General features: G+C 35.9%; 2 protein-coding genes across 3 annotated transcripts; one reads left to right on the forward strand and one right to left on the reverse strand.

Annotated features, from left to right (window-relative positions):
* The first annotated feature begins 1903 nt into the window (after positions 1-1903).
* Positions 1904-8195, forward strand: LOC141611661 (putative folate-biopterin transporter 2). 2 transcript variants are annotated; one of them, XM_074430246.1, is made up of 5 exons: positions 1904-2193; positions 2293-2850; positions 6450-6805; positions 7063-7233; positions 7321-8195. In XM_074430246.1, the coding sequence occupies exons 2-5, from the start codon at positions 2472-2474 to the stop codon at positions 7930-7932; spliced, it is 1518 nt and encodes a 505-aa protein (XP_074286347.1). In that variant the 5' UTR covers positions 1904-2193; positions 2293-2471; the 3' UTR covers positions 7933-8195. The 2 variants fall into 2 exon arrangements, with proteins under 2 accessions (XP_074286347.1, XP_074286348.1); XM_074430247.1 differs by having other exon boundaries at positions 1908-2193; positions 7072-7233.
* A 1806-nt stretch (positions 8196-10001) lies between these two features.
* LOC141611663 (enhancer of rudimentary homolog) lies at positions 10002-12794 on the reverse strand. The gene is made up of 4 exons (XM_074430248.1): positions 12696-12794; positions 11390-11483; positions 10792-10912; positions 10002-10407 (listed from the first exon to the last, which is right to left on the reverse strand). The coding sequence occupies exons 1-4, from the start codon at positions 12696-12698 to the stop codon at positions 10317-10319; spliced, it is 309 nt and encodes a 102-aa protein (XP_074286349.1). The 5' UTR covers positions 12699-12794; the 3' UTR covers positions 10002-10316.
* Between the last annotated feature and the right edge of the window lie 351 nt (positions 12795-13145).

The raw sequence follows: 13145 nt of genomic DNA on the forward strand, positions 1-13145 counted from the left end.
TTGTTTCACAATATCACAAAAGTAAAATACAAGTAACAAATATGTCCGTCTGTCTTTTACAAGAATTTGTGATCAGGAAAAAAAAAGGCCTAGTTACAGTAGTAAGCTCAAAGTGAAAAGCAGAGATTGGTGGAGACCTGAATTGGGAATAACTCTCACCCCGAGTCATCCTGTAAACGAAAACCAGAACAAAAACAAAAACAAACCTACAAAGACTCCCACAAGGCATCATTATTTCATCAAAAGCAAAGTTATTCTGATGCTGCATAATTACTAATACTATTACACTTGTAGAGACAACGCTAGCCATAAATGATCAAAAGTTGCTTCAGTTTACGCCATTCCATTTATAAGTGAAATTGAACTTTCTTTTAGTAAAACTTTCAAGCCAAATCAATAGAATCCATAACTTGCTAAACCATCACCAGTTCACTACCACAATCACTACAATAATTTACATCCATATACTCAATCAACATAGTCAAACTAACTATTTGGTTGTATGCACATGTTATCCAGATTAATGGCTTGGTCAGATGCACACAATCATCTCACACGAGATGTTGAATCGCTGTTTACATTCATATATTCCATCGACATAACAAAACCGTTCACCTTGTTGCACTTCAAAAATCTTAATCCAATAATATAAAACAAAAACTCCAAGTAAATTATTCATAATCATCTATGACTCGAGGCGAATTTGAATAGAAATCCAGAAACAAAGATAAGATAAGTACACTCAAGTTTGTACAAAGCAGATTCACTGTTGGAACCCTAAATTTCACAATCGAACAATATTAAACCCTAATTTTCAGGATTGAAACAAAAAACATCTAATTAACAACTATAACTGCAATTGATGATAGTAATTGGTTCAATTATATGAAAATAAATGAAAAATTAATAAATTTTAGTAATAATTTGTATACCTAATTTGAGCAAAAACGAATCAAAATCTGAAAATAATTGCACAATTTCCCATAATTATACCTAGTTTTTTATTATATCACAAATTCAAAACAATAATACAATATTTACTGAATAATTACTCGATTTTAACAATTATTTCACTAAAATATACTTAAATTCGAAAATTCGAGAGCATTAAGGCAAAAATTGTACCTGAATTCCGCTCAAAACGCAATTATCATGAAGAATGATCGGCATTGCTTCGTAATTTTGATTGATTCGCCAATCTAATCCCTCGTTCCCTTCGTTTTTGATTCAGTTTTAGAGAGATAAAGTGTAGATTGAAAATATTATCTTACGCGTTTTTATTTATCAAGGCTGAGTGTTTGTTTTTTTACCTTTAATAGCGACTGATATTGTTTAGAAGAACAAGTGATATTTCATTCGTTACTCAATCCTCAAATATTTAGGAGTTCTCACCGGATCCCGACTCTATATATATATATATATATATATATATATATATATATAATATATATATATATATATATTTTTTGTTAGAGAGAAGGAGTATATATTTACGGTATTGTAAACTACTTTATTCTAGTACAGCGTGAGTGTGAGGCTACGAGATCCCCTACTTCACTAATGCTTTCACTCTTAGAGTAGATATAAGACCATTTGGGTGCAAACAGGGCACACCTATTCACCAAAGCAAATCATAGACGATTAGAGAGCTAAACTCTAGCTAAGGACAACATTTTGGTAATTCATTTTCAGAATTTAAAGAGACTAGTAGATTTGAAATTAGCTTAGTACAATCAATAAAACTTATTTCACACGATCTTAAGTTAAGATGTACTTACAATCGATTTAAATAATGTTAAAATGAAAAAGGATCATTACTGCCGTTAATAAGCAAGACCTACTAATTTATCTAAGTTTTGTGGAATAGAAATTGGTATTAAACTAGTCAACTCTTAAGGGAATCAAGCATAGTTGGCAACTTCAACTTGCAATCCACTCTTCAACTACCACTTTAAACCTCTGATCTTTTTCCTTGATTGCAAATATTTCTGACAGAAATCAATCAGAACAAATATTACAAATTAACCCTTTTTTAAACACAAAGACACCCACCTCAAGATTTGCTCTTGTATCATGTGTCCTACTTTGAAGGTCAACTAACCCAAGTTTTCTGGGAATGTCTTTCATAACCCAGATCCTAAACTCACCCAAATCTGCATAAAGATTCAATCTTTTTTTGCTTCACTGTCCCTGGTAATTTGCTCTTCTGCACCACTTTCAGTTCAACATAGTTTTATCCAGCTTACATTGCTAATTAGATTTGTTTTTTGCTCAATTTTTTTTATCTTCCAGGTAAGTCAGGGCTGCTGTTTGAGCATACTGGTAATGTTTCTGAAGTCTCTGCACATAAAATCATATAATTTCTCAAGTTTTTTGTAGTTATGAATGTGATGTGAAGTTTACAACAAAGTTAAAGATTTGAATTTAATTGGGTATTGATTGATTTGAGTATACATTGTTAATAATAAACTATGGTTGAAGAGGAACTCCAAATGATTAAACTGAAGAACATGGAGGATGAGGATGAGGATGAGGATGAGATAACATTTGGGGTGTGGGATTATGTATGTGCACCATTGAATTGGTTAAAAATGCTTGCCAATGAGACCCATTGGAGTTTTGTTTTTGGGGTTGTGGCTGTCTATGGAATTAGCCAGGGATTAGGTGGTTCCCTTATTCGTGTCGGTACTGAGTATTACATGAAGGATGTGCAGAAAGTGCAGCCGTCCGAGGCGCAAATATATCAGGGTGTTACTTCTATTCCTTGGATGGTTAAGCCTCTTTGGGGTCTCATGACCGATGTGATTCCTATGTTTGGGTATCACAGACGGCCTTACTTCATGGTTGCAGGTACTTCTCCGATCATATGTTTATGCATTTTGACATATTCATTGTTTGCTTCTTTCTTTTGCTCAATAGTTGCCGAAAGTTGTTCATTGTTAGCGTGATTGTGCCCTTGAAATGGTTTTTGATATGAGAAACTTATACTGCAGCTTGAAAGTTAGCTTTTATCTCTTCTTTTGTAAGGTGCATGGAGTAAAACCCGACTTCTTGAAACAAAAAAAAAAAAAAACTCCTTAGATTAACTTTATGGGCGAGACTCTGTCACATCAAATTTCCACTAACTTTAAGTACTTATTGCTCAGACTAAGCTCAGACTTTGTACTTTATCCCTTGTACTCACCTCAGACATTACTTATTCAATTTACTTATTCTCTAGCGGAAAAAAAGTTACACATGGGAGATATTTGTTAAATGGCATGCCAAAAAGCATGCGCTTAAGGTGAATCTTGAATTTTAAAGACTCAACTTAAGACTTAGGTAAGACTTTGGGTTTTTATTGCAAGTATTGAGACAAGACTCCTATAACTACATAAATCTTGAGACAAGACTCCCTATAATGTTACCCTTAGCTCCCCAAAAGTGTCTTTGTGATAGGTCTCCCCTCAAAATGTTGCCAAATGCTCTTTGAGACTGTGGAAAGATTTGTAGTGTGTACTTATGCTTTTGAGCGTGTATGAAGCACGGTAGTCTAAGGAAGATTTGCTAGGATTTATACACCCATACTTAACACTCCAAGGAAGAGCTTAATAAAAGTTTTTAACTAGTAAAAATTTTATAGATACCGTTAATATCTTGATTTCATATCTGACTTAGTCACATTCTGGTGATTATTTTGAGTGAGGCATTAAAGTTAAAGGCATGAAAGAAAGTAGAAAGACAAAGTGGAAATTGCCCATATAGCAATGCAAGCATCAAGAAGAGGAATCAATTGACAAGGGATAGAAGTAATTACCATATCAAGTGTCAAATATGACTGTTTGTGGGACGTAATTTATTTCGTCTTCAAAAAGATGGGGAGTTAGACAGAGATGTGGCTCACAGAACTAAAGCGGGATGGCTGAAATGGAAGAATGCTTCAGGGTTTCTATGCGATAAAGATATGCCCCAAAGATTAAAGAGAAAATTTTATCGCACGACAATTAGGCCTGCCTTACTTTACGGCTCCGAGTGTTGGGCCGTGAAGCATTGTCACATTCAAAAGATGAGTGTGGCGGAGATGCGCATGTTGAGGTGGATGTGCGGACATACAAGGAAAGATCGGTTAAGGAATGAGGTGATTAAGGAAAAGGTAAAAGTGGCGCCAATAGAGGACAAGATGATGGAAAACCGACTAAGATGGTTTGGCCATGTGAGAAGGAGACCTATGGACGCACGAGTTAGGAGGCTGGAGACTTGGAGAACAGAAAAGGTCCCTAGAGGTAGAGGAAGACCGAGACAGACATGGTTGAGAGTGATAGAGCACGATATGAGAGTTCTGGGGCTTGAGGAGAGTATGGTGACGGAGAGGGCACAATGGAGGGAAAGGATACATGTGGATTTTTAGTATTTGATGTTTTTTGACATATTTAGTGTTTTTTTTATTTAATTTCAAGAAATTAAATTATTTATTCTTCTCTCCTTTATTGCACTTTTTTACCAACCACTTTCTTACAGATTTTACTTGGTTAATTCCGGATCCTTAATTCTATTTCGGTTTTTATAAAAGAAATCCGGAATTTCGATTTTAAAACCCCTAAGTTTACCTTGACTTTCCATTACATTTTCGTTCTTCCTTTTTGTTTTTCATCTTCCCCTTTTTTTATTCGCATTTTGAGGCGTGCGTTCACCCATGGACGGTTCGAAAGGATGATTCATGTCAGCTGACCCCAAATCATTTTGGGATTAAGGCTCTGATGTTGTTGTTGTTGTTGTTGTATGCTTGCATTGCCATATGTGGTTGTTGATTGCCTATATCTTTCTTGTGGGCCCTGTGTAGCTTTGACAAAGGACCAATTTTCATGTAGCTCTTGATTGTAAAAGTGTCATGAGGACAGCTGAAACAATCTAAGTCCATTACTATTCCGCCACAGTTAAACCTTCACGATATGTGTCTTTTTTAACGCATCGCTTCATCTCAAGTGTATTTGACTGTTCAACTCCACTTCCTTTTAACCCAATTACACGTATTGCTTCATAGTTCATACAATAGCGTCGTGGCCCGCTTCTTAGACCTATACACACGGCTTTAACCTTGACCTCGTAATTGGCATTCAATAGCAATTTTAGCCTTGATATAGGCCATACGTACAGTCTCGCAATGTGGCCGTGACCAGTGACGGAACTAATTAAAAAAAAAATGAGCTGAGGCGAGTTTGAAACTTTTGTCAGAAGGTAAGTATGCCTTGCAAACCAATAAACTACGTAATTTTCGATTTTATATACAGACTCGATACATCATATTCTAACACTTCCTCATGTGGGGGCCTGCAAGGCCCTTGAAGATCTCCTTTCGACAACCATCAAAACCTTAAAAAGTGGTCACGATAATGTGTCAGAGCCTAGATTAATAGTACATGGGCTTGATCTGATTAACTGCACATATTTCTTAATTTTGTGAAATTGTCACATTGAAAGGTGTCATTGGTTACAAGTTACGTGCAAGGCTGGAAGGGTACTTGTTATCCTGATGCACTGGTGAAAAATATTCAGAAGCTCATGAGGATGAGAATGTCCACATGGATGAGCCATTCTATCCCATCAAAGGATATTGCTTGGGTTAAAGCTACATATTGAATTGTTATGTTGTAGTTTAGCCTGAAGTAGTGTGTTTTCTTTACACGAGTTGAGATGTATTGGTGTAAAATTTGAATTTGTTTGATTTTAATGAGAAGCTAACCTTTTACCAAAAAAACAAGTTACATGCAAGATGTGTTTATGTAATCCTCCAATGGTTACACTCAAAGGCTGCAAGTGCACATATACCTCACTTTTTTTTTATGGTGAAGGACTTCTCTATAACGTGGAAACGATAGATTATCACAAAAATAGATATATTTGCAAGAAAACTTGTGAGTGCACATGATACGCATGAGCTAGTAGATATTTGAAGTTATCCTGGTTGGTTATGATGCTATTGTTTCCTCATTCTAGGCAATACTGATATTTTGAGCTTGATGGTAGTCACATTTATCTACCAAAAAAATACATGCAGGATATGGGCTAGCTAAGACGACAAATATAGACAATCTCTGTGACTGGTTTGATCATATTAAGCTGCAATTCTGCAGTTTCTTTACTGGATTACTAATCCTAAAGGCTCGACCGCTGTAATATTGTCAGAGATCAGCGTTCCCATTCAAAAAATTTGCTCATGCATTACACTACTTGTATGATGCCTTATATTTGAGGTTTCTGTTACTGTTACAAATGGAAATATGGACTGTCCATAATAGATTTACCAAGGAAACAACAACGTATTTTGTTAATTATTAACACGAGTATCTTTAAGGTTTTCCTTCCTAGTGTTAAATAATAGCCTTAAAATATCATGAGCAAGTGTGTATCTCGTTTCATTCTGGATTATTTCATTGTGGAGTTTAATTCATTCAATGGTATGTTGGCTGTAGGTGTTCTCGGTATGATCCCCATGCTGTTCTTGTCGTTTCATAAGAGATTGCACATCTTCTTCGCAGTGCTTTCTTTGACCACAGGGAGTACTGGAGCTGCTATAGCCGATGTGACTGTAGATGCCTGTGTCGCGCAGAACTCTAATAAGCATAAGCATCTAGCAGCTGACATGCAGAGCTTGTGTTCTCTCAGTTCCTCAACTGGATCGCTTCTTGGATTCTTTCTCAGTGGTCTCCTGGTTCACCTTATTGGCCCAAAGGGGCTATATGGATTGCTCACAATTCCATCAGCGCTTGTATTTCTGATTGGAACCATACTTGATGAGCCCCGTACAACATCTGCTTCATGCAAACAGGTAGCTTCCCTTCCCTTTACATCTCTTTTACATCGTATACTTCTATATATATATATATGGCTGTGTGTTCCGTGTCAACATTGACATGAGAGGACACTTGGACTGGACACCATACTAGGACAAAATCAGGGACAAGGTAATAGAGTCACGAAATAGCCTTGTCTGACACCATGACACGCACTTGCATGTGACACTTACAGCCAAGTAGGAGTAACATAGCATAACGGAACCGTTTTAGATAACAATTATTTAATCAGGTAAGACAGAAATTGCTGGATGCAGCTAGCGTCATGTGGAGCACAATGAAAATGCCGGAGGTGTGGCAGCCATGCTTATACATGTACTTGTCCCTTGCTTTGAGTCTGAATGTTTATGATGGCATGTTTTACTGGTATACAGATTCAGATGCGGGGCCTGCCTTCTCTCAGGTCTGAATTAAACTCCTGACTTTTGACGACTAATAAGAGATTTCTTTCTGAAAATCTGTTGTAAATTTGCTCACTCAAAATATGCAGGAATTTGTAGGCTACATTCTCTCAGTTGGTTCCGCAGGCGCCCTAATGGGGTCTCTTCTATTCCAGTATGCACTAAAGGATCACCCATTTCGAGATCTATGTTTCTGGAGTCAGCTCAGCTTGGGGCTTTCTGGAATGCTGGATCTGATGCTGGTGTTACGACTGAATCTAAAAATTGGAGTCCCAGATCACTTCTTTGCAGTTATCGATGAATTTGCCTTACAATTTATAGGGAGGCTCAAATGGATGCCGTTTCTTGTTCTGAGTGCTAAACTTTGTCCCCCAGGAATTGAAGGCACTTTCTTTGCACTCATAATGTCTATTGATAACATCGGCGTGTTCACCTCATCCTGGTTCGGAGGCATCCTCCTCCATGTTTTAAAGATTACACGGACAAGTTTTGACAATCTTTGGATGGCCATTTTGATCCGAAATATAGCCAGATTCTGTCCACTACTGTTCATATTTTTGATACCAAGGACCGATTCAAACTCTTTCATTCTTCCTTCTTTAGAATCAAATACAACAAAAGAAACAGAGAGAGTAGAAACTCGGGAGGGAGATAACATAGAGTTAGTCTCCCTCATGACCAATGTTGACACACAGAAATGATTCAAGAAAGATTTTGCAGGTAGACGGCTAGACGCATATTTACTACACTTATTGTTCAAGCAGCAAGTGATGCACTTATTCGATTACACTGTTTTTGTGATTCTTGTGTACCATAGACACATTTAGTTCATTTTATTCTTTCTTTTTGTAGTCTAAATTTTTATCATCCCATTGTTGTAAATATACGGAAATCAGAAACATTTATATGTTACTGTTTTGAGCTAGCTCCGAAATGAAATATGCTGATCCCATCAATTTCTGAACAGATGTGCAAGATGTAATGAGAAATTTGGTGAACTGAACTGAAAAACGCGCTATCATCTATGACTAGTCTATTGCAGGTTCCATTGATGTTCTTCTGCACACACCATATAGTTACAATGCTCTGATGTTTTTTCATTTTTTTCCCGGTGAACTGAACTGAAGGTTCCATTGATGATCTTCTGCACACACCATATATTTGCACAATGCTCTGATGTTTTTTCATTTTTTTCTCGGTGAACTGAACTGAAAAACGCGCTATCATCAATTACTAGTCTATTGCAGGTTCCATTGATGATCTTCTGCACACACCATATAGTTACAATGCTCTGATGTTTCTTCATTTTTTTCTCGGTGAACTGAACTGAAAAACGCGCTATCATCAATTACTAGTCTATTGCAAGTTCCATTACTGAACTTCTGAGCACACCATTTAGTTACAGTCATCTAATGTTTTTTCACTTTTTTTTGAGAAATGACCTAATGTTCACCGTCTCTAGAACCTGAAAATCAAAAATTTGAATTGCTATTTTCATAGCAAATTTGAGGAAGCGAGGTGGTTTAAAAAGATAATTGCGTTGCAAGAATTTCTGGCTCTACTTATGTATCTGCTGTTGCTGTGTTGCATTCATCCATAATTTCATTCAGCATTTCGCATCTGTGATGCTCTTTTGAAACGTTGAGGTGCTCGACATTTGAAATTTCGTCTTTATTAGTGGCTACTCTACAAACTTAACAAGACGCATCAAAAACACGAGGATACATGGAAAGAAACTACAAATACCTGAAGTTCAATATAGAAGTAACCAAGACCCTAAACTACATACAAAAATTTTAGAAAGATTTAAACTAAAGAAGAGTCGGACCACCTGGATGAACGAAACCTAAACCATAACCAGAAAGTGTAGCTGGAAAATCATATTCGGAAACCCGGAAAGCAGACGGATTAGCAAGGAACATCAAGGCAGTGATGAAGAGAGAAACAATGGTTGTAATGGGTACCATACTTAGAGAAGCCAGCCTTCTTTGATACTCCAGAGTTGATGATGCTAAATCTGTACGCTACCCTTGGCATTAAGGGTAGTTCAACCAGGTTTTATAGGGTATAGTGGATATTGCTTTGCTTTCAAGTTTTGTGCCAGTGTTGATTATTTTAGCATAAAGTGGTAACGTTGCTATTAACACTTTGTTTTTAATTGCAAGGAATCTAAAGTAGATTACTGAATAGCAGGTGAAGACTCTTTTCTATCTGCAATTCTTCACAGAGAAGTCAAATAATCACATGATCGAGCCACCATATCAGTCGGTGTGTAACTGTTTCTCCTAGTAGTTCAAAAATGCAATCGAATTGGACGAAAAAGATGAAAACGAACCTAATGAAGGTTCCGTCCCAATATGGCTCCAGTAACATTAATCGTCGTACTCTGGACAAAAGAAAAAATATTGAGAAAGAAACGATAAAGGGGTCAGACCAATCACCTCACAATCGACATCCGTTAATGATAGATGGTTGATCTAAAGTTTAATTCCCTTCAAATGGCATTTATAAATAACAAGTGTAACGAAAACAAATCAAGGTAATTCAAAACATATGTAACAGTAAAACAATCGCGGAAGTAATCTCTTAAGATTATCGTACACAAATGTAACTGTAATTCTGAACTGAAATGCATACATAATTACAGCCCTCAGGTAATCCAGTGTAACTGTAATTCTGTATGAAGTTTTATATTTGGTGTCTAGGAAGATTGCAATCCAGGTAATCCACATAATTACAGCCCTCAGGTAATCCAGGTAATCCACAGATCTTCTGAACTGAAATGCATACATATTTCAGGCAATTCATATAAACAAAGTTCTTACAGAAATAACTGCAGTGGTTTAGTGAACCAATTCTGCAGTTAAAACAAGTCAACTGCCACTTGTACAACACATCTCATGTGAGATTACGCTAGGCGCTAGCAATAACTTATTGACATACCATACCAAGCCGAATACTCGCTTAAACAATTGCCAAATCAAATAGGCAAACGAGTTACATAGATTGGTCTGACAATATAAACTTAACATAAGACGGTCTTATACAATAATTTGCACGAGTAATAACCAGTTTGCTGCTTGGTTTACTGCGCTAACTTTTTGAGTCTCTGCAATAGCTTCTGTTTGATCCACTGACGATCACAAGGAAGGTAAGCCTGAATGTTCCGGTCATAACTACAAACAAAAACCAGAACAGGGTGTAATTCAATCAAACAAACAGGAAATAAATTGTCATCAGAAATCAGAATAAAAACCATTACAAACAACAATCCCTTTTTGATGAATTTTATTTCTCAATCAGAACGGAATTTGTATAACAAACAACAATCCCTTTTGGATGTTCTCAATAATTAAAGGTAAGGGCTTTTTTCAAGAGGAATACGGAGATGATACAGAAGCATGGAAAAATCATGCCACTTGATTACTAAAAATAAGCAATGCAAGTCAACTGGATATGTCGTCGTCGTACGTACACGGTATTGGTAAGCCTTAATCATTGAAGAGAATTTCAGTAAGAGATTAGAATAAAGATATGGATCATACGAGTAAGAAACTTACACTAATGCACTCAAGTCAGCTAGCCCATCAATGAAATTATAGAGATCATCGATATCATAACTGAGGTTCCGGAGGGTTGGATTTATCTCCTTTAGTTTTCTTTCATACAATGCACAGATACCTGTACAAAGCAACAGCAAGTATGTGATCCATTCACATTAAAAATATTTGAAAAATATAACACCACTTTAAATGATTGCCAAAAACTCTATAGTAATGACTGGAAAGAATACCCTACAAACTGCACCTAATCAGTTTCCGTTTGCCTTTAAAGTTCTAATAGAAGTTGTGGGTGTTCACAGAATACAGTTTACTAGTAACACATTAATGTACTTGTATAAAAAATCAGACTTTTTGATAAAAAAAGCAGTTAAGCGTCAAAACGTTTCATGCTAACATGCTTAAAGACTTTAACCAATTGAATTTTCACTCCATCAAAAAGAAATTTGAATGCACGACACAAGAGATAGCCCTTGGCTCCTGGAGCATTCAAGCATAGAAATTTGTATAGAATCCTATGTCAAAGCTTTGTTTGTTAGAAGATGATGCAGCTCAGACCAAAAAAGATTGAAACTTTCAAAGTCCTGACTGAACATACCATCCATAGCTTGACTTATGGAATCATTGTCCATGAATGTTCTCGATCCTCGGTTCTGGGAATACTGCATTAGGATGATTGTATGCTTGTTATCCTACACATAGCATTCAAACATTCTTTTAGCACTCCATGTCTCTGTGAAGCAGAGCAGAATATAATGCTGTATTCTTTGAATTGACCAGCCGTATCAAGTTAAAAACACCACAACGGTTTGGTGAAGTAAGTTACAAAGCAAAAAAAAAAAAAATGCAATATTTTTGTGTCCAAGGACATATGTTCATCTTATTTAGGGATAGATAATCAAATATAGAGCTAGTGATAAGGATGCAGCAAGCACACCGATCATCTATGATCCCTTCCACCGTTTTGCTTTCATATCTTCTATTCACATCCTCTTATTACAAAGAAAAATTCACATACTCAACTAATTAAAACAAGCACTTAATGGCATGAAACTTTATTACTTGACAGTCAATCGTGATATTGCAATACATTATTATAAAGTCTGACTAAAACCATCAAACAAATTATTAGCTATAACAATATAATCATCTTCTCAAGAGATCAATGAAGTTACAGAACATAACCTTATAATCCCCATAACGGTTAGAAAAGCTACAATACACTAAACTTTCATCAACGAAAGAAGCTAAAAGTATTTCCTTTATCTCTAACCCCGTAACAATTTAAATGCAAATACTGAAGTTGAACAGGAGCCATTTAAAAAGTCATTAAATAGGAAGACATCTAAGTTCCTATATTTAAGGCAACTCCTTAACAACCAAACAAATAGAACCCGAAAATGGCAACAAACATAATGCAAAAACCCTAAATCCCAAATCAATTGCGAAAAAAGGGAGAAACTTTAACAATTCATGAATAAAATTCTATACTCCAAGCTATGTTACTCCGAATCTTCTGATTCCCTCACGTACCCGTGTCCGACACTCAACACTCGGACAGGTATGACACTTGGACACCTCATTTCAAGCCAAAATATGCATATTTTTTCAAAAAAATGGGACACGCACCCGTGTGGAATACTTGTAAAGGAGTCCGAGCAACATAGACTCCAAGTAGGACGTTAGACAGCATAAAATCAACAATTAGGAACATAATACTAGGAATTGTAGAAACCCTAAAGTTGAAGTCAACAACCTAGTTGGGAAATCAAGGGTAAAATAAAATTAGGAAGGGATTATATGTTGGAAGTGGTATAGAGGATGAAGAACAGTAGTTGATGATCAAACATGTAAATAATGATAATAAAGGAATAATAAAGATTCAAGAAAGTGAGAGAATATACCATGTGGAACTCAGACTGTAAGGTTGTTGATGCAGTAGAAAAAGAGGAAGAGAAACAGTGAAATACTCTCACCACCTAGGTAGGGTTTATGTTAAAGACAAGAACAAAAAATAAAGAACATGTCACTTTTCAAAAATTAATTCCACGCCAATTTTTTTTTTCAAAAATCCCTTATTATAGGTAAAAGAATAAACACATCATCGTTATTATTAAAATTTCAATTTCATTTCATCTTTTCCCCCCATGTGGAATATTCCCTTCTAGAATATTTTCTTCTAATATATTTTCCTTCTAATATATTGTATTGTAGTCAAAATATTTTAGTCAACCCATATATGAAATATTTCTACTACAATATTCTACACAATTAATAATAATATTGCCGTCAATCACTATGCCCCTATATATGGAATATTTCTTATAGTTACGTTTTATATGTAAAAGTACATT

This window comes from Silene latifolia, chromosome 11 (assembly GCF_048544455.1).
Source record: "Silene latifolia isolate original U9 population chromosome 11, ASM4854445v1, whole genome shotgun sequence".
Taxonomy (NCBI): Eukaryota; Viridiplantae; Streptophyta; class Magnoliopsida; order Caryophyllales; family Caryophyllaceae; genus Silene; species Silene latifolia.